The sequence below is a fragment of the Urocitellus parryii genome, chromosome 9 (assembly GCF_045843805.1).
Source record: "Urocitellus parryii isolate mUroPar1 chromosome 9, mUroPar1.hap1, whole genome shotgun sequence".
Lineage (NCBI taxonomy): Eukaryota > Metazoa > Chordata > Mammalia > Rodentia > Sciuridae > Urocitellus > Urocitellus parryii.
The window spans coordinates 120,691,612-120,714,558 of NC_135539.1; the positions used below are offsets into that span (position 1 = coordinate 120,691,612).

The 22,947-nt window shown below is 35.0% G+C and overlaps 1 protein-coding gene across 3 annotated transcripts in view; it reads left to right on the forward strand.

Annotated features, from left to right (window-relative positions):
* The first annotated feature begins 6,569 nt into the window (after positions 1 to 6,569).
* Kcnt2 (potassium sodium-activated channel subfamily T member 2) overlaps positions 6,570 to 22,947 on the forward strand; it is a 375,357-nt gene continuing 358,979 nt past the window's right edge. For all 3 annotated transcript variants that reach the window (XM_026409552.2, XM_026409554.2, XM_026409555.2), the window contains exon 1: positions 6,570 to 6,664. In XM_026409552.2, the coding sequence (XP_026265337.1) occupies positions 6,570 to 6,664 (95 nt within the window). The remainder of the gene's footprint in view (positions 6,665 to 22,947) is intronic.

Here is a 22,947-nt window from a genome sequence, read left to right on the forward strand (position 1 = left end):
GGTTTTATGCATTTGTTAACTGGCATATATCCCCTAAAACTCATGTTAGGCAATGTGGCATTGTGCAGAGGTGAATAGATTATGCTTAGGTCTCTGACTTCATTAGTGGATTAGTCTATCTGATGGATTAATAATACTATCTGGTAGTATCTGGCAAGAGGCATGTGACCGGAGGAAGTAGGGCACTAGGGGTATGGCCTTGAAGTTCTATTTGTTTCCTGGTCCCTTCTTTCTCTCTGCTCCAGGTGCCAGGAGCTGAGCAATTTTCCTCTGCCACACCCTTCCACCCTGAGTTTTCTGCCCTGGAACCAGATGATCAAGGACTGAGACCTTGGAAACTATCAGCCCCAAATAAGCTTTCCTCTTCTTAGTTGTTCTTGTCAGATATTTTGGTTACAGTGACAAAAGGGTGACTAACATGGCGTGATCATCAAGAGTGATGTTGAATAAGATGTGTGCTTCAAGAGTAAGCTCTGAAACAAGGAAAGGGAGCAACAGAAAGATCACACAGAATATGACTATCCATACAACGGAACCTTAACTGTCTCCTGATCGATGTCTGTTATAAGGTTTACATATATATTTAACCTCATAGATGATATTTTATAACAACTAATAACAATTACTAGAAATGTTGGGTAAATGTATTAATTATTGGGTTATTTTAATAAAATCTCCAGATGGCCTTTCTTCATATTACTTAATTGTGCTCCTCAGGTAGAATTTAGGAAACAAATGTGATATTCTGCTTTTCCATCTTCTCTCTACTGCTTCCGATTGCCAATGTTGTTGAAATAAAAAATGATTCTTTTCTTGTTGCTGAACATGCTTAGAATATAGGACAGGTTTTGTTAAATTTTTATTCCTGTAGCTAGAATCTATTTTAGCTTGATTCAAGGGTCACAGAATAAAACTAATCAAGAGGAGCACATGTCCCTTTACTCTGACAGTAGAAGTTGAATTCCTGTTTGGTTTTGCTCTGTCTGATTTATCTCTTCTCCCTAGTCATCTTTATGGGCTGTCTCTGCCCTCCTCTTCTCTCTCAGTGTAAGAGCCAAATGCATTTATCCTTCCTCAATTTCAACAGCCACTTGTATACTGACAACTCTCAATTTTAGATCTCTGGGCAAGCATTAACTCCTGATATTCAGATCTACAGTTTCAAACCTTCTGGAATTTTCCATCTGACCTTTTGCAGATGGCTCAAAGCGAAACCATTTTCGCATTCAGACCTACATCTTTCTCCTCATCTCACCCAACTGTATTATCCTCCACCTACTCACACCAGAAAACCTGGAAAGCATCATTGATTCACTCTCCATTAACTCTCAATCACTGTAAATTCTGTCTTCCTAATTTCCCCTGCTTTCTATCTGTATTATAACCATTGTCTTATTCAAACAATTTACTTATTTAACCTAAATTGCAATAGAGTTCCTGTCTCCCTTTTTTCTCTTCTTGATTTCCCTACCAATCAATTGGCTCTACCACTACAGGTGACATTTTCAAAGTGTGAATTTACCTACTTTAAATTAAATTTACCTACTTTTGCATTTACCTACTTTAAAATCCTCAAGAGGTTCATTAAACTCATTGGCAAAGGTATACAAATCCCCTAAGATACACTTAATAAATGAAGACAAGGTAAGCTGCCTTCTTCCTGCCATTTTCCCTCCCTCCTTTTCTGTCTCTCCTCTACCTAAATATGCACCCAAACAGGAACTATATGATACCTTTCATTTGCTGGAATCACTCATGCCTTCTTAAAGCAATTAGTTTTAGCTGTACTGTTGCTGTCACCTTCTGCCCCCACCTTACACACTCATTGTCATTCTTCAGTACAGATGGCAGCTCTGCCAGAACCTCTCTCCCATCCCCCCACTACCTTTTTTTCCAAATCTGGAACTAGGTGTTTCTACCTGTTCCTTAGTAACACAGCAGCCAGTCTAGATCACTACTGTGACCCATTGCTTTCTATTTTGACACCTGGATGATCTATTCTCTTAACCTTCCTTTCCTTCATCTGGGTGACTTTGAAAACTTAATTCATTGTAACCTTTTAGTAAATCTTTGTTAAAAAAAATAATAGAATGCATTCAGTCTGAGATGTTAAGGAGTTTAATGAGATTATTTGAGTGGATCATTCTTTTTTTTTTTTTTTTGCCTTTACAGATGAAGCATCTAGGAAGTATGTAGCCTAATATATAGAATATTTTTTTCTTTTTAAATTTTGTTTTTGAGGGGCTGGGATTTTAGCTTAGAGTATGTAGAGTATCTAGAGCACTTACATAGTTATATGTGTGACTGGGTTTCTATCTCAAGCATTGAAAAAAAATTTTTTTTGGACAGTTTGTTACAGGGCTGTGTAGACACAATAATTAATAGTTTATGGAATTTTATCATAAAAATTATATGTATTTATGCAAGATACATATACTTTTGAATTTTGGATCAAATTCTGTCAATGTTCTATGATTGCAATTATGTTTGTTATGCATAAGATAATTACCAATAAATTATTAATTGTTAATAAAATCATTCTTTACCCACAGAAATGATCATTTTCTTTTTTCTGTTAAGACATTTGAATAACCAATCAATTTCCTGGAAATCAAAAATAAGAAATTGATGTTTTTTGTTAAAAGTGGGAAAACTTAGATGATTTATTTTCTGTAAAGTAAAATTAAATTAAAAAAATTTTTTTTTAGTTTTGTTGATGGATCTTTATTTTATTTATTTATACATGGTGGGTGCTGATGATCAAACCTAGTGCCTCATATATGCTAGGCAAGTGGTCTACGACTGAGCTACAACAGCCCCAGTAAAACTAAATTTTCTATAACTAAGAAATCATTTTCCTTAATTCTCACAATTTTTTTTTTTTTGTACTGGGGATTGATCTCAGGGGCCCTCAACCACTGAGCTACATCTCCACCCCTATTTTGTATTTTATTTAGAGACAGGGTCTCACTGAGTTGTTTAGAGCCTCACTTTTGCTGAGTCTGGCTTTGGACTTGCTATCTTCCTGTTTCAGTCTCTGGGGCTGCTGGGATTACAGGTGTGAGCCACAGCGCCATGCTCAATTCTCATTCTTGACACCTACTCTCCAGTCCATCAGTGTAATCATTCAGAATTTTTTTTAACTTCTCTTTTTTTCAGAAGTGAACCAATCTCCTGTATTGCTCTTAAGCCATGCTAGATATTGGTTAGAAAATTTAAGAACATCAGTAAGGTACAGATTTGCAATGTTACAGAACCATTTTTAAAATTGTTTCCAAAAATTGAATCTCATGTCATAGTAGAAGAAAAACTTTCCCTCTCTTTCTCTCTCACACACAGAAAAAAACTCAATGAAATAAAAGATTAAAAGCATACAGGGAAAAAAAGGAAAGCAAGGTGAAAAGAGTACGAGAGGAAAATACATTTTAACAGCAGGGAATGACATGACAAGGAATAAAAGAATAAAATCGTTGAAAGACAGGTAGTAGAACTAGAAGTCAAAATCAATGACAAACATAAAAAGTCTGCCTACAGAAGACAGTAAATATATAGAAAGTGAAAGGATATGAATTTAACTTTTGATGACCCCAATTTTATAAATTGTTAAGAATGTCAGGATATTATTTTTTAGGTTGTGTTGTTTTAAAATTTTTCTTGAATTTAAAATTTGGAGATTTTTCATTTTCATAATTTTAAGGCATAGAGCACATCAATGTATCATTGAGGCAGCTGTGTTCAACTAGTTTGGTTCAGCACACTGGGGCACTTGGTAACTGTTATCATGCATAACAGCTGTGTTATGACACTGTTAGCTGAGAAGGATTTAATTAATTAATTAATTACATGCTCTCTCCTATACTTTTATCTTGGCACATAGAAGCTAAATAATTGAGATTGACACAAAAGTGTAAAATAAGGTGTGCAGTTTTCTTTCAAGTAAATTGTTGGTTTATTCTTAATTTCAGCATCTCATGTTTCTAACTTTCAATAGCTATACTACCCTTTCCTCTTTTTTTAGTGTTCTCTTTCTGAGTCTGCTAATGATTGTAAATATTTTAGAGTTTTGAGTTGTCCAAATATGTGAGTAAAAATTGTTATAATATAAATATTAACCTGGAACATTAAAAGAATAAACTTCCTAGAGCCATGTTAATAGCAGATGATAAGGTCCAAATTCTAAACCAGATATATTCTCTCTCTCAAACTAATAATGTAACGATATAATTTTCTCATTTGGCAAAATGATTACAAATGTTCATGATGAATAATGATTTCATGAACAGATACATAACTCTGGAACTAAAGTAAGTGGCTTAATAGATTTTTTTTTTTTTTTTTTTTTTTTTTTTTTTTGGTACTGGGTATTGACCCCAGGGGCACTTTACTACTGAGCACATGCACAGCCCTGTTTAGTGACAGGGCCTTACTAAGTCCCTGAGGGCCTTGCCAAGTTTTTGATGCTGGTTTGTAACTTGCAATCCTCCTGCCTCAGTCTCCAGCATTGCTAGGATTACAGGCATGTGTCCCTGGACCTGGATGCTTAATAGTGTTCAGTGCATCTCAAGACATTTGATAAGATTTTGATATTTTGAAGGCACTGTGCTAGAAAGATAAGCCACAAGGAGAGGGGAAGTGATTTAAGAAAAAAAGTATAGATAGACATTTAACAGTTTAAAAAATAACAAGCAAAATGCTCACAATAAGTATGAAACCATTTAAGGGTTGAAGGAAGATTAATCACCTGCAAAAATCAAGAAATCTAATGGAAATGTCATTTGAGATGGGTCTAGAGGAATCTAGTTTGAAGATTAAAGCAAAGGAGATAATCAATCTCTTTAAATTGTTATTCTCTAGGTTTAGATGCTCATTCCATTTCACTTGATGATACTCTTTTGCCAAGTTGTTTCTGCACTTCAACTTCATAAACTTTCTGCTACTTGACCTCTACTGAGAGTTAATCATACTAAATTAATCACTATTTCCTTGATAAGCAAAAAAATTAAATTTTTTTTAAAAAAATCACTTTATCTCTACTCATTGTATTTTCTCTGCATTTTTTCATATTTTTTCCCTTCCCTTAAGCAGATTGCAAATGAATAAAGAAGGCTTAGTTTAGTTTCATTGTGTTCCTTGACCACAAGAAGAATAAGTGTGTTATTTTATAAGGTATTTCTGAAATATTTTTGCATATTCTTTGATTATTGACTCCTATATTGTATCATTTTCTTTATGAGCTTGTCCCTCCAAGCAAAGTGTGAAATTTCTAAGATGGGGCAGTGGTTAATGTCGTTTCCTCAGGCACAATTGTCAAGTGATTTAAGTATTTCTGTGTCTGTATGTACCTGATGGAATCAGTTCCCCAAGGAAAGAACAGTATGTGTCAATCTAAAGCTTCTATAGCAGGGTTCATATAAGCAATGGTTGGTAATGAATAGCAAACTCTGGGTTCTTGGGTTGCCTCTTCCTCTGACATTGTAAATCACTAATAGGAGCACACCTAAAATTAAGGTCTTGCAACCTGGAAGTGCACATAGTGCTACAAATCCATAATAGTAGTTCACCACTATATAATTCTCTCTGCCTTTCAATATGCTTTGCCAGTCATCATCTAAATGGTTTTCTTCAGCAGCGGCCTAAGGTGGCCATGCATTTTTTTTCCCAGAGATCAGGGAAACACCTCCTTCTTTCAGATTGTGAGAAAAAAATGGGGCTTTCCTGCTACTGAGAGCGGGGATTCCCTCTCTAAGAACGTGCATCCTCCACCCCGCCCACCAGCGCTGAAGGCTACCCAAGCCAAGGAGCATCCAGGAACGCTCAGGGCACCTTGCACCCCGCTTCGCAGAGAAGGGTCTGGAGCCAGGAATTCGCTAATTAGCTCGCCCCCATTGGTTGTCCCCAGGCACCCCCATTCCGTCACTGTGTTATGCTAATGAAGGGAAGGCTCATTGGCTGGGCCTCCAGCAACAGCTCTGCAAGACGAGTGCGGGGAGAGCCGGGTTGGCGGCGCCTGGGGCCAAAACCCCACCGGGTTTCCTCCTGCCTTCCCTGGGCCGTGCCGCGTGCACGCCCTCGCGGGGGACCTGCAGCCCCAGGATGCCCTAGCTGGAGGCTCTTTTACCTGCCTTTAGGAAAGTGCCTCACCTTCTCGCGGCGCTAACTGCCACCCCTCTGCCCTCTTTCTAGGCACCGCGCGTTTTTTCTTTTTTCTTTTTTTTCCGGAGAAGTAACTTTTGCATCCCGCCTCCCCCCAGTCCTGGGGACCAGAGGCGGTGCCGAGCCTGGGGGCGGTTCCTTGGCAGCGTTGATTCTAGACGGAGCCAGACTTTTGCTCCAGGGCTGGGTTTGCATCATCCCATCACACCCTCGGGAGAGAGGAGCCAGCCCCCTTTCCAGCCTCGGCTTCCGGCGCTAAGCCGACCCCTCCCCCTCCAGTCCCCTTCCCCTCCTGGCATCCCTCTTTCTTTTGGCCTTAGCATTGTACCCATCTCCTCCCTCTACCCCCGCAACATCTTTCTTTCTCCTTCCTCTTCCCCGTTTGTTGTTTGATGCTTCCCACTCTTTGAGGAAGAATGGTTGATTTGGAGAGCGAAGTGCCCCCTCTGCCTCCTAGGTACAGGTTTCGGGATTTGCTGCTAGGGGACCAAGGATGGCAAAACGACGACAGGTGAGTGGTGTGGTGCAGTGTTGTTCTGTGAATACTGCTGAAAAAGAGACGGAGATGGGAGGGCTGGAGAGGGGGATGGAGAGAGCTGAAAGGGAGACGGGAACACTGGGCGAGGGAGTAAAAGGGGCTCTGACGTGTTTCTCCATTTTGACTCTGTAGAGCCAGTTGCTATAGATGAGGAACTCTTTGCCTTTCCACTTTTTTATTCTTGCGATGCATTTATTGCATTTATTCGATGCTTATTCTTTGTCTGTCTGTGCTTTCCTCGGCTGTATCAAGGTACCAGCATCCAAATGGCACGCAGTATCAGTGTCCGAGAATTTTCACTGTTTTTCTTAGGTGTGGTTAATCCATCTCAAAAATTTATCCAAGTTGATCGAAAAAGCACTTTGGAAACTTAAAATCCCCGACACCTATTCCCTTATTTCTTGTCAGCTTTTTCTTGACTAGGTGTCTACTTGTCAGTAGGAATTTTATACTGTTTAAACATTTGGAGTTCTAGGTAGACGGTTTTAAATACGTAACAGGTACTTGGTGGATATAATAACCACTGACCTAGAAAATATTTACTTTGAACAGGTAACTGTGACTGATAATGATGTCTCTATAGCATGATGCCTTTCTATGATTAGTATAATTTTAACCTAAACAGTTTGTCTCAAAATAAAGTTTCACAACGAGAATAATTATGAGGAAAATATCGCTCATGTGTTTTAGCAATTGCACTGATGCTTTGTCCAGTTGAACTTATGAAATTCCTCTTGGTATCTCTGTCTCATTATTTAAAGAGCACTGTGTTTCATTGAATTCAGTATTTTCTGGAATAGTCATTTCATGTATCACATGCCACACATGTTTTTAAAATAATAAGTGTGCTAACTTAGCTCTGAGTTCAATTGAAATGCTTTCCTGAAGTTCAGTTTGGCGTTAATGTTCTGTCTGAATTAAATAAAAGATCCACTATTGGTCCAATTAGGAATCCCCCTGCAGTCACACTGTGCAGCACACATTTCTTCCTTTCCTTACCTGCTGGACTCCAGTGTTAACTCTTAATCCAGTAACTGGGGACTTTATCTTGGACGTCAGTTATGAACATCTTCCTTGATCTCATATTACTAATTTAAAATGGATATTTTGTAGAGGATAATATTTCAATTAAATCTCTTCTTTTTAGTAAAAATGAATATGTTGGTTAAAAATTTAATGAAGAAATACCCTGAGGTATTATTCAGTATGCTTGTGAATTAGGGTATTCTGGTTAACTGTATATAATTACAAGAATATTTAAACAAGTTTATAATGCTAATTGACATGTAGATAAACTGTATTAGCTTAGTTAAATGATTGTTCAAAGGCAGATTAATGTTAATTGAAATTGAATTTATATTTATTTCAATACCTTAGAATCATCAAGTAGAATGGAAATCTTCATTGTAGAAAGTGTGAAGTGGGTTGACTACAAGAAGGGCATACTTTGGCCAAGGTTTGCTTTTTCAGTGTAATATCCAAGATGTTAATTATTCATGTGTTTGCCCTTATTTTTTTAAGGCTGTTGCAGATAATGTCAGTAGTTAAGTCTTTTGTTTAAATAGGACCTAAAGAAATCACTGGTATATTGAAAAGTTTTGCACAGTCATTTAAAATTTCTACTGTAATAGAACTTATGCTAGCCCAACTTTTAACTTAAAAATTAAGCCACATTTACTACACAATTAAATATTAAACATTTTCAAATGTTTGACCATTTGAAAAGATGTAACTGATTTTGTTGTTTTATAAAAATTAATACTGCCAGTTGGGTTCCAAACTAAAACTTAATTGTTAATCTTTGAAGGCAAGATCCTTAGACTCAGAGAGACCCAGATTTCAATCTTACTGAGTAGTCTTGAGCAACTAATTTAGCCATTATGAGAGGCAGTGATTTTATTTTTGTAGTGGGAATATATACCTCATAAATATCTATCTCATAAAATTGTGACAAGAAGGAAGAAGGAGAGGCACAGGACTAACAGTTGGTACTAAGACTGCCAAGTGCTTTACTGTGCTGTGTGTTATCTCAGTTAATCCTCAGATAATCCCTGAATTGTAGGTATTTTACAGAAAAGGAAACTGAGATTCTGGGAAATCAACTATTTGTCTTGGTTCATATATCTTAGAATAAACATGACTTGAGCTCAATTCGTTGTGACTCAAATTTCTCAAGAAGCTCAAGAAAAAGGGAAACTTTTCAGTTTTTCCCCTTAACTCATTGAGTTTGTGACAATAATATTATAGCACCTAGCATGATTCATTAAATATTGGTTCCCTTCTTCACTTCTGATTTGTTCTGATTTGTAGTTTGAATTTTTTTTTCTTCCAGGATCCTAAACTAATTTGCAGTAAGTAAAGCCATCTCTTTTATCTTTAATAAGGTGAAAGATTCCTCTTTGCAATTAAGTCTGAGTAGCAATCTTATTCTACTCAGTTATCATCTTGGATGGATTTCCTACAGAGTTGAACACGGAAGACTTTTAGATATGAGTAGGTAGACAACTTCCACCAACTAATTCTTTAAGTGTTCTGCTCTTGTTCCTTATGCTACTTTCTATGAATGCTTTGTTTCTGAGGTTCTCTCTTCCCTGCTAACTTCAGAAGCATACTACACCTGCATAGTGGAGAGCAAGCCACAGTTCTCCTGAGTAAGTAGGGAATTGTGTAATATATACCTCAGTTACCTTGCTCCTTGATTGAGATCATTCTGAATCCTGTTCTACCTGGTGTCCAAGAGAACTAAGCTCCAGGTTTTCACATTGATAACTGGCTTAATACTTCGAGTTTGCTGGTTTGGAACACTCCTTTGCCCTACTGTTACTTTCTGGAGCCAATGCCTAAATAAACTTCTTATTCTCCAGTCCTAGCTAAAGTTCCACTTCTGGGGGAATCTGAATCAAGGGGTCTATCTTCTTCATTTAGAGTTGCATACTACAAAGGATGGGGAAATTGAGTTCCACTGTGAGAAGATAGACAGTTTCTACTTGATACTTGTTTTTTGAATTTTAAGCTAAACTTTAGTAGAATATGATTGATTGATGTGAAAATAAGTGAGGCATATGATAAATGAATGGAAAGGAGTTGTGAAAGAGAAAATACTGATAAGCCTTTTAGGATACAGAAAGTGCATATTCCACACCATAGACTTTCTTTGAAACAACCTTGGATAGATAGGTCTCCTAAATTTATATTGTGTTACCTTTTGGTAGGTAAACATATCCTCCAACACATATATGTAATAAATGAATAAAACACACATATACACACATGTATAGTATGTGTAATAGATATGTAATGAATATTTAATATATTTAATGGATACAGATGCATTATCTCAGTGCTATCCTTATATAACTACCTCTAGTAGTTGCATTCTGATATCTGAGTAGAAGGAAACTGAGTTAGACACAGCAGTGCAGAGAATTTAGCACGTGGATAGCATTAGTTCTGGGATGCCATGAAGTAAGCTTGAGGGCTGCTAAATGATCAATTACTTATGCCTTGGGGATGTCTGCTATATCAAATGTACATATGATGCACGTTGATTTCTTTGGCCTCCTGAGTTAAAAACAAAAATCTATTACAATGCTTTAAATGTCTTTAATGGCCATTTATCCATTCAGTAATACTTGAATGCTTGCTGCATCTCAGTGCCTCATTAAGTTAGGTTTGGGAAAAAATGCAGAAATATGAAACAGTGCTTCTAGCTAAGGAGGTGGCCTTCGATGTAATTAGAGGTGAATTTTCCCCAGAATAATGGCAGAATTGTTGATGTTATGATGATGTCCTTGTACAATTTCTCTTTTAAGACTGTCAAGAAAATCCTTCATTATTTGTAGATAGTATATTGAGCATTTGCTTGAAAATAAAGTGGCCAAAGTCATCACATGAGCAATGACTCAAGGTATTCAATTTATTTTGAATATGATATTTAGTTTTCATTGTTATCCTATGGTTGACATATGAGTAGAGACAATTTAGCTGATTTCATATGGAAGACATTCTGTGATATGTATGTAGACTTATTGTAGTATTAAAATCTATTGTTGTTTTGTTATTTGTATGATTTATAAAATAACAGAGATTTGGAGTATTCTTGTGCAGTTAAAGATAGATAGGTGTCAGGTTTTTAAACACCTTCAGACAGTTAATACAAATCCTTCTCCTCTTTCACCATTGCATAGTAATTTTAAATTTAGAACACATTGCACTTCATGTGAATAAACTTTCACAATTCCAATTATGGTCAATGGATCATTCTCACCTGTAGTTTTAAAAGAGTAGGCCATTTATTTAATTAAGACCATTCTCATTTTTGAAAGTCAAGTCAATGGTTTCAACTTCAGTAATTTTAAATATATCTCTCAGGTTTTATAGCAGCGTTTAAAAGTAATGCAAGTAAGTCCCCTAGGATTAAACAATAAAAGGATTTGAACAAAGAGTACAAGTCAGTTAACAACTTAAGAGGTATTGTAAAATAGAGAAAATATTTGAATAGCTTTTGGAGTATGTGCAATTTTACTTATAGGTTGCAAAATATATTACTGTATGCAGTAAAATTAAGGGAAGGGGTTTTCCATTGGCATATGGGACAAATTTTATCTCCCAAAATAAATTATATTTTGTTTTGCAGAGTAGCCATTTATCATGGAGTATTTTTTCTAAGTTTGCAAGTTCAGGTCAATAAATATGCTTTTAAGATATTTTGAGTGCCATTAAATGAATAAACTTTTTTTCCTTTTTACTATTTAGTTGTATAATGTAATTACCCACACATATGCAATATCTGTAAAAATGATTTAACATTTATTTTTCTAAAAATAATCTAGATAATTGTGTGCATTTAACATTGTCAGTTATACTAAGATCAATTTTTGTGAATAAAGCAATAAAAATTAGCAACTGAGGTAGACATTGGTGCCAAAGACCCTTTAAATATATACAATGTAATTCAAAAATTTCAGAGAAAAATATGATGATGATTACTGTTTTTCAGTAGTTACCAAAATTTGACATTCATATATTATATAAAAACAGGATCCTTTGCCTTTGGTCAATTCATAAAAACATTGAAATGTGGGTTTTCAAGTTACTTAGAATTTATTTTAAAAGTTTGAGTCCATTTAACCACTCTCACGTACCCACTTTCTGTATTTAGATATGTATTAGTAATAACTGAGAATCTTGCACTTTCAACTCTGAAAATATGTCTACATGTAATAAGACTTGGACTGGGGAGTTTAGAATGCAATAATATAAATTTCTACTTAAGATTTGTAACAACACTTTCCACTAACTAGTCACCTGCAGCTTCAAATGGGTGTTGAGGATGGATGCAAAACATAGTGATATCCAAGGAAATTATTTCACTAACTTAATTCTACCAAGATTTTAAAATACGTTTTTTCCTTCTCTGTTATTAATATAAACTTCTTAACATTAACTTTTGCAGAAATAGATTTAAAAGAAAATATTAAAAATATACAAATGAAGGCTAAATACTCTTAGCTAAGTGCTCTTCATTTTTGAAATAAAATAAAAATTAAACAATATATGTGTTAACATATACCAGAAACTAGATCATGATTTTATTTCTTTGCTGACGTTAGCACTGAATATTTCTGTGGACTGTAACAATTCATGTTCCTATTAATTAAACTGTTTCAGAAATTCATAAATCATCTTGTCATTGATGGTCCATCTGTTTTTTATTAGTGTATTTATGTGTTGCTAATGCCATCTTACTTCTGCACCAGGCTTGCCTAATCTATCTTTGGAAGTAAAAATAGAGTTTTATATACTGAAATTTAACCAGTTGCTTTATGTACTTACTGTATGAGATTACATCAGTCTGGGTGTCATCCCCACCCTCCAGTACCTCCACCCCCACTGAGGATGGAACCCAGGGGTGTTCTACCACTCCAATTCAGGCCCTTTTTTATTTTCTGAAGCAGGACCTCACTAAGTTTCTGAGGCTGACATTGAATTTGCTATGCTCCTGCCTTAGCCTTCTGAGAAACTGGAATTATAGGCCTAGTCTGTCTGGCCTTTTCTAAGTAATATTTAATATTCTTCATCAAGATTTTTTAAAAACTGAGACTTTTCCTAAATAATTAAATTTTTCTCTGCAAAAGTAATCAAAACCAAAGATAATGATCCAGCAAGACAATTCATTTCACTTTTGACATTCCTTGATTGCATATGGGATTATGGATATGGATATATATATATATATAACTTTGTATCAGGTATAGAACGCAAGGGCACTTAACCACTGAGCCACAATCCCAGCCCTTTTTTCTTTTTTCTTTTGAGACAAGATCTTGCTAGATTACTTATGGCCTCGCTAGATTACTTATGGCCTGGCTAAATTGCCAAGGCTGGCTTTGAACTTGCAATCCTCCTGCCTCAGCCTCCTGAGCAACTGGGATTACAGTCATGGGCCACCATGTTTGGCCATATGGGATATTTTTATGAATCACCAAAGGATCTTAATCATTAGATAGCAATCAAGCTGCAGTTTATGAAAAGACTTGCAAACATTGTGAACTCTAGTGAACAGAATAAATCATGTCCATATTGATAGCAGTATCTCCTCAAGTTCTTTGAGAATAGGATAAATATAAATATAGCTATCTTATTGAAGAAAGAGGATTTTTAGATAAAATGGCTAGGAATAAAAATGTAAAATGGGTCAATTCAATGTGGTAAACCTGAAAGTATATTGAAATAGATCAATGTATAGGGTCAGAAAATTGGTACAATCGATATAAAATTGATGGATGACCATCATAATAAGCAGGTTAATATTATCTCTGTATTAGTAAAGTCAGTTCTATTTTTGCAAATAACCTCTCCCAGAAGAAAATTCTGACAGAGTTGTGGAGAACTGGGTCTTTCTCTTTTCAACGTTAATTCTAACCCATATAAAAACATACTATAGAAAGCTTAATCCCATTGGCATTATTCCTTTATATGCATTAAACAACTACCAACTATGAAGAAGGACACTAATTAGTAGGGATCAAATCATGAATGGAATGGATCTAGTTCTGACAACAATGAAATTTGCAGTAGTAAAATCAGACATTAATTTAAAAAAAATGCAGAAATAGACTTAAATATGATTTTGATGGGCTACAGAGGAAAACTGCTAGATGCTGTGAGAAGGCAAGACCTTGTTTAGTCCAGCAGACAAGAGGGTGGTTTGGGAAGTTTTTAAAGAAATCTATGCTAAGGATAGGAAGATGTTAATAGGTGAAATAGGAAATAAACATGTCAGGCTAAGGCCAGGTTGTTTAAAGGGGCAGCAGAAGGAGATAACAAAGCATTTTCAAGGAACTGAGGAAAGTCGGGGGTCTTTGGAGGTAGGTTCTAAAGTTCAGTAGACAGGTCTGAGCGGGAGAATGAAAGATAGGGTTTATGTGGAACTTCTTACTGGAGTCGTCCATAGTTAAAGAATATGGGGGGCAAGGTTGGAGTTCTGCCAAACTTGATCCTCAGTCCAAAGTCACAATTGCTCAGGTGAAGTTGTAGGTGGGCTGCAAGTAAAGGCAGGGAATGCTACCCTTTTGCATATTGATTGTGCTTCTCAGGTGTAGATGTATAACCAGGGCCAGAAAATTCTGGAGAAGTGGTAGCTATATGGGAAGTTATTAAAGTTGTGATTATATGACCAAACTATGTGAACAAATATGCATAAATGTGTATTTTACTCTTGCAACTAAATAAAATATAAAAACTGTTAATCTGTCAAGTACTTAATATAAACTGTATTAAATATTTAAAGCTAATATATAGTAATAAGTAAGTTATTTTATTCTAATTAATGTAGAAATCAAGAAATGTACCACTAATCAGAATCATGAATTTTGCTTTGTCAGCTAAACTGCATTATTAATTTTTCATTGCCTAAAACAATCATTAATACTGGCAACTATCCTAATATTATGTATTATGTTTCTGTAGTTTTCTTAATTAAGGATTTGTTTATTAAAGAACAAAAACTACAATTCTTTGGGAGCTACTGTTTCCTCACATGTCCTATATCTAGCCATCTCTATCTCGCCAACTTAAAGCTTTGCTCATGTATAGTTGATCTTGTAATTTGTTCCAGAATCTTTATACTGGAAGATGCTGAACCACTGGACATTTGATTGCATATGTCTCATGTAGAAAAGTGATCATGTATATGTTTGAGGCAGATTAATAGAAATCAAGATTCCACGAAAGAAAAACACTGAGAATGGCAATGGATCTTTTGCATCTCATTATACAAAAAGAAGCAGAGGAGTGCATTTGATTTCTGAACTTGCCTCCTCAATAACTAGGTACAACTAGAAAAAAGTGACTCATAAAGAGTCATAGATGTATATAATTTCAAGCGAAGGAGGAACTGCTGCACATACTTCGGATAAATAAATCATTTTTGTTAAATAAATCAGTGCACCAGTGGTGTTAAATTTGCCTCTTTTGACTAGGAAGAGGAGATTGCTTTAGAGCCGGAGGTGAAGAGGTTAGAGCTTGGAATGTCCAAGTAGCCTGAAAGAAAGAGTGGGAAAATGCTTCCAGATTGGGGAAGAGGAGTATGAGAATTAAAGGAGACCCAGAAGAGGGAGATTTCTCTTCACAATTTCAAATTGAATTTTGCACTGATGATATTTATCTTCATTTTTTTTTTTTTTTTTTTGACAAAGAGAAGCAGGGAAGGAAACAGGAACAGAAACCCAACTGTCAAGCTTGACTTATCTGTAAGGGACAGTGGCTGGCAGCAGATTTCCAACTCTTGACCCCTTTCCTCTTTACAGTCTTAGCTTGACCTCTCTGCTAAGCAGCACTTCAGTGATTTCAGCATTTGCAATTATGCCACTGCTTTAAAAACTGAGAATCATTTTTCTCTGTGTATGCATTCCTTGAACTCAGACTTGTATTACTTCCAATTTTCACAGTATGTAAATATGTGTAAGAAATGGACTTTGCATACAAAGCCCAAAACCACAGTGAATCCAAGACATAAAGGACTGCTTGTTCTTGGCTTTCTTGTATTAGACTTACACAGAATCATAATGATGAATTGTTATTACAAAGGCACACTTAACCCATCTTGTAAATCAGTGTGTGAATAGGGATAAAAGCGGATTAACACATTTCAACCTCATTTAACTCCCTGTGGGAAAACTTGTAGATTGTCCACATGTTGCAAACAAGCAGTTATTAACAACAGGAGCCAGATGTGTGGTTTAACAATGGACAGTCTGCTGTGTCAGGTTTGTCAAAATTGAAATACTACTCAATCCCCGAGGAATCAGATAGGGTGGTCAGCAAGCTGCCCAGGTTTCATTAAGGAGTGACGATAATGGCTTTGGTCACGGGCCACACCATGTGGTTATTACATTGGCAAAGTGTAGATGGAAATTTTCAGTGATTTGTTTGTATACCTTACTTATCTCCCAACAAATGATTTCATGTGTATTTCATCTATATCCACTGAAAATTCAGAAGATACAGTGAAAATAGATGGTAGTTTTGAATCTAGTATTTATTATTAGATGGTGAGTGTTACAAAGACCTTAGTATGTGACAAATGTTGTTCTAGGTATGTTACATATATTATTTATGTTCACCAACTTGGAGGAATTCTATAATTTTTTTCCACTTTACAGATGAATCACTCAAGGTATAGAAGTATATAACTGTTCCAATATATTACCCATAAGAAAGAGAATCAGAATCTAATATGCTTACCAACTATGTCTGTAACATATATTAATATCATTTAATGCTCTTGAAATAACAGAAGAAACAAAATACAACAAATATAAAGACTTATCAGGACACAAAAATCACAAAATTTTTCATTTTCTAGGCCAGTGTAACAATTGCTAGTTTAAAAAGAAAGTTACATAATTTTTGAAGTCAGCAATATTTTTCAGAAGGAAACTTTTTCTCCATTAAGTGTAGCAGAGTGTTCATTGAGTCTAAAAAAAATGGATTGAAGTAGAAAATTGGCAAAACAATCAAGACAGAGATTGCATGTTTATTTATTAATTTGAAATAGACTTATCATAACTAGTATCCAAGGAATAAAATAAAAATAATAGAATGGCTAATGTGAAAAAATAGGTGAAAGATAAGTGAGATCCCAGCACACATGAATCACAGAAACATCATGTAAAAACTTTTGTTTTGTGGGCTGGGATGATGGCTCAGTGGCACAGCACTTGCCTTGCACATGTGAGGCACTGGGTCTGATGCTTAACACCACATAAAAATAAATAAAAATAAAGGTATTATATCCATTTACAACTAATATATATATATATATATATATATATATATATATATATTTAAAAAATCTTCTTGTTTTGGGAACTTTGGCTAGGGTCATTTCTTTGCTACTTTAGTTAATCCACAACAGTTTTCTCTCTCTTGCCGACTGAGTTCATTCAGTTCTTTGCATCAGGACTTTGGAGTTCCCTAAAATATTTGTCTACTCCCTAAAATATTTGTACCTAAGAGCAATTCATTTTTATGAACCAGTGTGTTGCTGATAATAAAAATTCACTTTCAGGGATGTTATGAAGTTTAGTAGTGATAATGCAAAATTACTTGATTTAATAAGGCTTAACACTTAGGCCAGTCTGTTTGTGTGCTTCATCTTTTCCAAAGATTTGCAGTGGTTCACAGAAATATGTGCAGTATAGCATAAAATAAACAGAAAACACAGCAGAACACAAAGATAGCATGGGGAAAAGTTAAGTCAGCTGTAGAGCCAATTCCATGAGTTCCTATATGATTGCTAGAGGTGGGTCACAAAGTTATAGCAAGAAAGAAGACATGATTAGTCTCATAGGATGAAAGACAAACTGATATTTCAGGTGAAATACAGTTTTTCCTGATGTTCAAATTTAAAGGAATTGTTCCTATGGATCTTTGGTTAGTGTACAATGTCCTTACCTACTCTTCTATCATAAAGAATAGCAAGTTTTATAAGGCTTTTACAACATTCTTCCTGCCAGGTGTTGGCGTAACTAGAAAGAATTATCTACTTTAATAAATCTACAGGACCACAAATAAATGCATTTCTGATGTATCTTGTAGGACAAAATATCTTATAGAAGAAAACAGAGAACATGTGAGGTTCCTGATAGATTATAAATCTTTCATGTAATCTTCCCTAAGTATTTTTAAATGCATATGCATTTGATTAATATTTAAGAATATAAAGAGATTGTAATTATAGTCTTTGTTGAAAACCTGAAGTAGAAATATAGTTGAGATTAGGATGATCATCCTTCTATGGAGGACCTATTAGGATTCAATCAAAACACAAGCTCAAATTATGGCAATTTTCAGTTCCTTACATAGCTTGGCATAATTAACTTATGTTCTTTTTTAAAAAACCTTCAAAGTAAGTGTCATACAATTATATATTCTACTGAGACTTGTTAATTACCATGAATTTAGTTATTTATTTATCCCATATACCTATATACACATGTGATATACACACATATATTTATGTGTATATATACACACATCTATATCTTTATCTTCATATCTATTTCTTTATATCAATTGCATAATTACTATAACCAGCTTTTGGGTTGCTCATTTACTTTATAAATGTCCTAAAACTAGAACATTTTTACAATTTATCCAAAACTGCTCAGCATCACAATAATCATCCCAAATTTCCATTTCAAAACTTTAGTTTTATGTTACTTTTCAGCTAATTTAGTTATTGAGCTTCACCTTTTCTTTCCTGATAGTGTTTCATATTTTCTTATTAAAATTAGTTTCCAACTTGCCAGTGTATCTCATTATTCCAAGTCTGTTTTGTGCACTCTATGTCTAATAATCTTCAATGCCCAGCTCATGACTTGGTTCAACCTGTAGGTTTTCATTATAATCTTCTTAAACATAATTTTGCCCTAGAATATTTATGTTTTAAAGGCTGTGCTATGCCACTAATCCTTATTATATGAAACTTAAACTGCTCAGTTGAACATTCAATTCATTAATTGACTTTTCTTCTGAAAATGCTTTTTGAAATTTAATGGCTGTCGTTATTCCCAGAACTATTCTCTCATCTTCTATGCTGATGTGCATACGGGGTGCCTTTGTTTCACTCATGCCATTATCCAAGGCTGTCTTGTACCTCTTCACATCCCTGTCATCCCCTACTGTGTGACGAGACTCTAAACTGCTTACAGAGTTAATAATGAGATATTTGAAATCAATATTCAATCTATATTCAGAGTAATTCAGTATACTCAATGTGTCATTGTGTTGTTATATAGTTAGGCTCATGTTTTTGCAGGTATAACATAAAACTTTCTAGGGAAAAAGTTTCATCTTCTATTCATTTTGAGTCTTCCTACATTATTTAACATAAGTAGTTTATACAAAGGATCTAAGAATTTTAAATCTATAATATAAGCAAGATATTGCCAAAATAAAAAAAAAGTCACAGCTATGAATATGTATGTGTACCCACATATATAGAGTATTATAATAAAAATAAGAGGTCATTTGAATTCAAGGAATTTTTTTCTTTCTGTGGAAGCAAAATAGTTTTTTAATGCTCATTTTAAACTGAGGTATTGTATTTTAAGTCATTTGATTTGAAAATGTCTTTCCCACACCTAGTTTAATATATTCACGACGAGCTTTCCTTTGGAAATAGCAAAGCAGAATGTGCTTCAGTCCATAATTCATACTGTGACAGTTCAAATAACTGTTAAAGTGAATTCTGAAATTTACATGGGGAGCTGCTCAGTGAAAACCCTCAATCTGCTTCTGACAGCCAGCAGTGCCATTGTCCACGGGACTTGTGGAGGTGTTGTAAATGATCACCTCCATCTCACACAAAGATAGGTAGTGGTAGTAATGTTTACTTGGGTGAACAAAATGGGATTTTTTCTTCTTTATCTTAAATCCTGTATTTTTCTTTCTTGAAGGACAGTGCTTCTAATAGTTTAGGATCTGTTTAGTGTTTTATTGTGAACATAAATAAAAAATTGATTTCTTGAATAGAAAATATGTGAAGTGTACCCATGACAGTTATCTAAGCAAGTCCCAAGACTGAATAGAAGGCACATTATTTTAGAACATATATATTCCTATTTTTCTTTTTTTAATATTTTTTTTAGTTTTAGGTGGACACAATATCTTTATTTTATTTTTACATTGTGCTGAGGATTGAACTCAGTGCCTCACATGTTCTAGGCAAGCGCTCTACCACTTGAGCCACAACCCCAGCTCCATATTCCTGTTTTTCTAAGTACCAAGTTAGATCCTTTCCTGATTTTGTTTGTTCCATGTAGTGCCCACTTTAGATTAACTCAGTTCTCCTTTTCAGTACCATAAAGAAGCTTGTAAATACTCTTTTTACCCTTGCAGCCTTACTATGACATGAAATGTAGGAGAAATAGAAACTCTAATTACTCACAGAAATATATAATTAAGTGTATGTCCCCAAAGAGGACTAACTAAAATGCTTATTACAATGGTCTCTGACTTGCAGATTCTATTCTGCTTACAAAGTATTCCAAGTAGTATTTCCTTTTATGAAGGAAGTTTTTTGTGTATCCCAAATTATGTTCAAAATGAATTTCATTTTTTTTGGGGGGGCTTCTGGGGATTGAGCCACGGGCACTTTACCACTAAGGAACTTCCCCAAACCCTTTTTTTATTTTTAATTTTGAGATGGGGTCTTGCTAAGTTGCTTAGGGCCTTGCTAAATTGCTGAGGCTGGCCTTGAATTTGGGATTCTTCTGCTCAGCCACCTGAGTCGCTGGGATTCATGCATGAACCACTATACCCTTCTCAAAATGAACTTACTTATGCTATTATAGGAAGCGGGAGTAATGTATGAGAGGTACTTGAAGGCTATGATCTCACCACTATTGAGAGTATATAGTGTGGCAGAGATAAGACACATAGAATATGTATTATGTAAATTAGAATATGGCACAAGGGATGTTAATATGAAAATAATGGAAAAAGTCTGCATGGACAGAGAATCCTGTAGAGAAATTAAATTTTATTTTTTGCTATTCATATATTATATATAATTGTAAAGGCCAGCCCAAAGTCACAATGGGTGAATCTTCCAGATTTGTTTTATAAAAAAATTCAGAAAATAGACCCAATTGGAAACAACAGTATATATGAAGATTGGTACCACATCTTATTGGTAGGTTGGGGCAGACTCTAGGAGAATTTATACTGAAAAGTGAAAGAGTGTAATTTTTTTTCTTTTATAGCATGATTGTGAAAATGTTTTGAATAAGGAGATGATGTGATTGAAGTTATTGCTTTAGTCGAATTAGTATTTCAGAAGATTGTGGAATGGTTTGGAAGAGAAAAAGTAGGGAGATTAATTAATTTAGCTACTTCAATGAGCCAAAAATGTAGGACATTGAGAGTGAAAATGACAAAGAAAAAAAATCCCATACATAAACTTTTGGAGGGTTGTTCAGACTTGAGAATGGATTGGGAAGAACATTATTGGTGCTGTAAGATGAGAGGAAATTTAACAAAAGGAGCAACTGTATTAGTGTTGTTTGTTGTGTTTTTTAGTGCAGTTTGATATCATTCATTTCAATTATAAATTTCAGAGGATGAGCTTTCTATCATGTAATTGATACACCTTCCAAAACACCCAAGAAAAGTTCTACTTAGCACACTCATTTTTATTATTGACCAAACTTAATTCAATCAAACTTAATTCAATCAAACAGTTAAAGCAGGACCATGGGCAATCTATTCTGATGCCTCTGAAAATAAGATATCCCTAACTTCCACTTAGTACAGAAAAGCAAATAAGGTAATTATTATATAGCATGCTATATAAAAATAAAAAGTATGAACGAATTAGAGTTAACAAGAAAAACAATTGTGTGATTATGTGCACATAATTTATATAATTTATAAAAGTTAAATATTGGATTTAAACTCCTTTAAATTTATTGTCTTTGTGTTCTTCAACATCTGATTGAGAAAGTGATCAATCCATGTGTACTTTATAGGTAGAAAATTCCACTACAAAGAAATTAAATACTATATACAAATAAGAGAAAATCTCTATTGATTCTTTCACTGGATAATCACAGAAAAGCCAGCTAAGATATCCTAAATAATTAATACACTCAACAAAAGAAGGATTCTGAAACTCAGGGTTGACCTCGGAGTCCTAGTTTCATTATTTTTTTCCTCAGCATCCCTTGATATATGTTGTTTCTGGCTCTTGTTTCCCTTACTCCTAAATGGCTACTCTGATGTTCAGGTACACCATACAATGATAGAGTCCAGAGACAGAGAAGAGAATTATCCTAGAGTATTTCCTCTCTTAAATGTGAGAACTGCCTTGCTAGAGGCATACCAACAGATTGATTTTCTTTTTTTTTTTTTTTTAAAGAGAGAGAGAGAGAGAGAGAGAGAATTTTATTTATTTTTTAGTTTTTTCGGTGGACACAACATCTTTGTTTGTATGTGGTGCTGAGGATCGAACCCGGGCCACACGCACGCCAGGCGAGCGCGCTACCGCTGAGCCACATCTCCAGCCCCCAGATTGATTTTCATGTGCCTATTGGCTAGAATTCTCTTAGCTTCCCAGGCTATGCCAAACCAAACCATGGTAAAAACAGTGAGACCACTGTGAGTAGCTTAGAATAGTTATATTATTGTCCTGGGAGAAGAGGTAGATTCAACCTCCTCTGAAGAATTTTACCATCTTAAAGAGTGTGAATCAGGTTTATTCATGGAAAAGTGTGTGTGTGTGTGTGTGTGTGTGTGTGTGTGTGTGTGTGTGTGTTTCTAAGTGGGTAGGGAGGGATGGTAGGGATGGAATAATGGTCTCATGAGGTTCAGAAATCATAATTCTTAGTAAAAGCATACATCTTTAATCATTTTATTGTTTTCTTTCACTCCTGGGAAATAATCAGAGGAACTTATAATTTTGCCGGGATTCCTAATTCCTTTCTTGACAAACAGAATGGTTCAAAATGTGAATGTTTTGATACTCCCTTGTGGCAATTATAATGTAATAAACACTGCACCAACTTGTACTAAGGCCCTTTGGAAAATTGTAAGTCACTCCACATTGTCCCTGCGATATGATTCAGTCTTCTGAAAAAAGCTTTTTAGAACAAAATCATCAGAATGGGAGATCCTTGCTAGCTGCTCCTATGACAAGGTATTAATATCCTGAAGACATAAAGAACTCAAAAAACTTAACACTCACACAC